The following is a 2,500-nucleotide window of genomic DNA, read 5'->3' on the forward strand; positions in this document are numbered from 1 at the left end:
ATAACCTCTGTAGCCACTGCCATCACCATCGGCATGGCGTAGCTGCTGGCATCAGCATCACACGTACATCATCCCCTCGAGGACTTGGTTGACGTTTTCCTCATGGGTTGCGATAAGGATAATGCCATAGCCGTGCTCCTCCGTTTGTACATGTGCTGAATTAGGCCTTGTCCCTAGTGTTGATGTATATATGGAAGGAAGGTTGTCTCACGAAAGGGGGCCATCACAGGTTCATCGAGCAGTTTGAAAGTGAATACTGGCTCAACAACACGTACATAAGGACCGATCTGAAGATTTCTGTTAAAGGCCTTGACTGTTCCCACTATGCGTATGTATCATACACATTTATGTATAGATATAGACTAGTGTCCGTATATGTTGTTGTTTACCTTAAGCAGTAGGATATAGTGATATTCTTAGCAACCAGTAAAATGTATTCTTTCTATAGTTATAATATTATAAGTACTGATATAATCTCGTTAGTGAATCTTAGTTGAATTGTAACAGTAACTATGATTATCATTGTATTATTATTGTATTGATTATAATTGATATTTTATTGATTATGTATTGATTACAGGTTTGACCGCATCCCAATAAATCGTGGAGCGAGTTCTACGCAGTGGTATCAGTCACCTTGAGTTAACACAAATAATCTGAGCGCATGAATTGGCGCTTACAAGGACACACTTCTAACTTAATCAAAGGATATCTATTCATTCATTAACTAGCTATTTGTTACTGACTATACATACCAACTTGTCTAATACCTAAGAACAAAACATGCATCGGAAGTAAACAAAAACAATCTCCTCACCTGGCTCTTCCGCAGTTGGTCTGGGGCATAAGTTTCAAGGATCTCCTTAGCCACCTTGTAAGTTTCTGTTTCCATCACCTGTTCCAGGATCTTTTCCTTTCGCTCCCGAAGACTCTTCAGCTTCAGCTCGTTCTTTGTGATCTTCCGCCGGTAGTACCATGACAGCAACCTCTTCAGCAAGTATATTCTGTGAACATCAACAAATAGGTCAGAAAAGGCATTGGCAGTGACTTTTTCAGACTTATTCATTTGTACATGGACTGGATAACAAACAAACATACAAACAAACAAACAAACAAACAAAAATTCCTACAATCCTTCAAATCCTACTTCTTTTCTACAAAACTTTAAAGGCAACAGAGCCTAAATACATAGTCTATCAAATAATAAAAGAAATTTGTAGACAACTACATTTCAATCTCAAATAACCCTTCATGAAAACAGTGTATTCATACACCAAGTATCTATTTATCTATTCACAATAACATTTCCAAATGACCATTTACACTTGATGGCACTCCACAAAGACACACTATTCCAACTACATACTACCAAAGACTAACCACAGAATCTTGACGCTACACATCATATAAATATTCTAAAAAAAACACACACCCACATAAAACACAATTATATTCTCCCCTCTGGCATGGCACTCACAGGAAAGGGAACACAATAAAGGGGGTGGCATAGAGAAGTCGTTCCTGCAGCTGTGGAGGGAAGTAGTAGAAGTAGAAAACAGCAACTGCAATCAGGTAGAAAATGGCAGAGTAGAGGACCAGGCTACCCACTAGCCTCTTCTGCCGCTGCTGTGTGTGTGCACCATACTCCTCAATTTGCAATACATCCTGCCAGGAATTTATAGTATTAGTTTAGGTCTAATAATTGTATATTAACTTTTTTATAAAGGCTAATGAAGTATATTTTGAAATATATATAGACTGTAAATATGTGGAGGTCATTACAGGCTAATTGTACATTTGGCTGCCAAGGCTTTCCCAATTTTTATTCAGTGACACTTTTATCAAAACCAAATAGGAGCTGACATCAATCAAATATTAACTTTTATCAGACGATAAATAAAATAAAGAAATATATCCAGGCAAAGAAAGTGAAACCCGCCTCATCATTTTGACCTCTAGACACCAAGGCATATCAGAATATGACTCAGATGAAACAGGTCAACAGTCATGTCCCTAAAATATTAGCATTTTTACAAGATTTTTTACTTACTCAAACAGCTCACTCACTTCATGACTCTTTTCTCAGTTAAGTAACTAAGCAGTGCACCAAGGAAAAATGAAATGCACTTGCAAGTATAAGTGCATGTATACTGCATGCACTTGCAAACATTACCACAACTGAATAATGAAAGCTTTTCTTGTACTCACCTTCTGTATCTGCTCCAAAACTTCCTTTGTAGACTGTTTCTTCTGAAAAGAAAAACAGACAAATTTTAAAATTACATTCAGGGGTATACATATGTCATCTTAATTCTTCTTGTCAACTTAAGTCTCAATACAATACTTTAATGTTGTGCAGTGGCATACAAAGACAAGTACAAACATGTATACAGTTCCCTGCATCCCAACAAACACACAGGCTGTTTTCCCCATACCCATAACTAACCCAAAGCAAAGTTGTATAGATCCAACAACTCTCAAGCTAAAACTGAGACCATAA

At 37.2% G+C, this 2,500-nt stretch overlaps 1 protein-coding gene across 3 annotated transcripts in view; it reads right to left on the reverse strand.

Annotated features, from left to right (window-relative positions):
* Window positions 1-2,500, reverse strand: part of LOC125045232 (endoplasmic reticulum junction formation protein lunapark-A-like) — a 19,334-nt gene that overhangs the window by 9,832 nt on the left and 7,002 nt on the right. For all 3 annotated transcript variants that reach the window (XM_047642389.1, XM_047642388.1, XM_047642387.1), the window contains exons 2-4: window positions 2,209-2,250; window positions 1,478-1,665; window positions 818-1,004 (exon numbers count right to left, since the gene is read on the reverse strand). In XM_047642389.1, coding sequence (XP_047498345.1) covers window positions 818-1,004; window positions 1,478-1,665; window positions 2,209-2,250 — 417 coding nt within the window. The remainder of the gene's footprint in view (window positions 1-817; window positions 1,005-1,477; window positions 1,666-2,208; window positions 2,251-2,500) is intronic.

The sequence above is a fragment of the Penaeus chinensis genome, chromosome 37 (genome assembly GCF_019202785.1).
Source record: "Penaeus chinensis breed Huanghai No. 1 chromosome 37, ASM1920278v2, whole genome shotgun sequence".
NCBI lineage: Eukaryota > Metazoa > Arthropoda > Malacostraca > Decapoda > Penaeidae > Penaeus > Penaeus chinensis.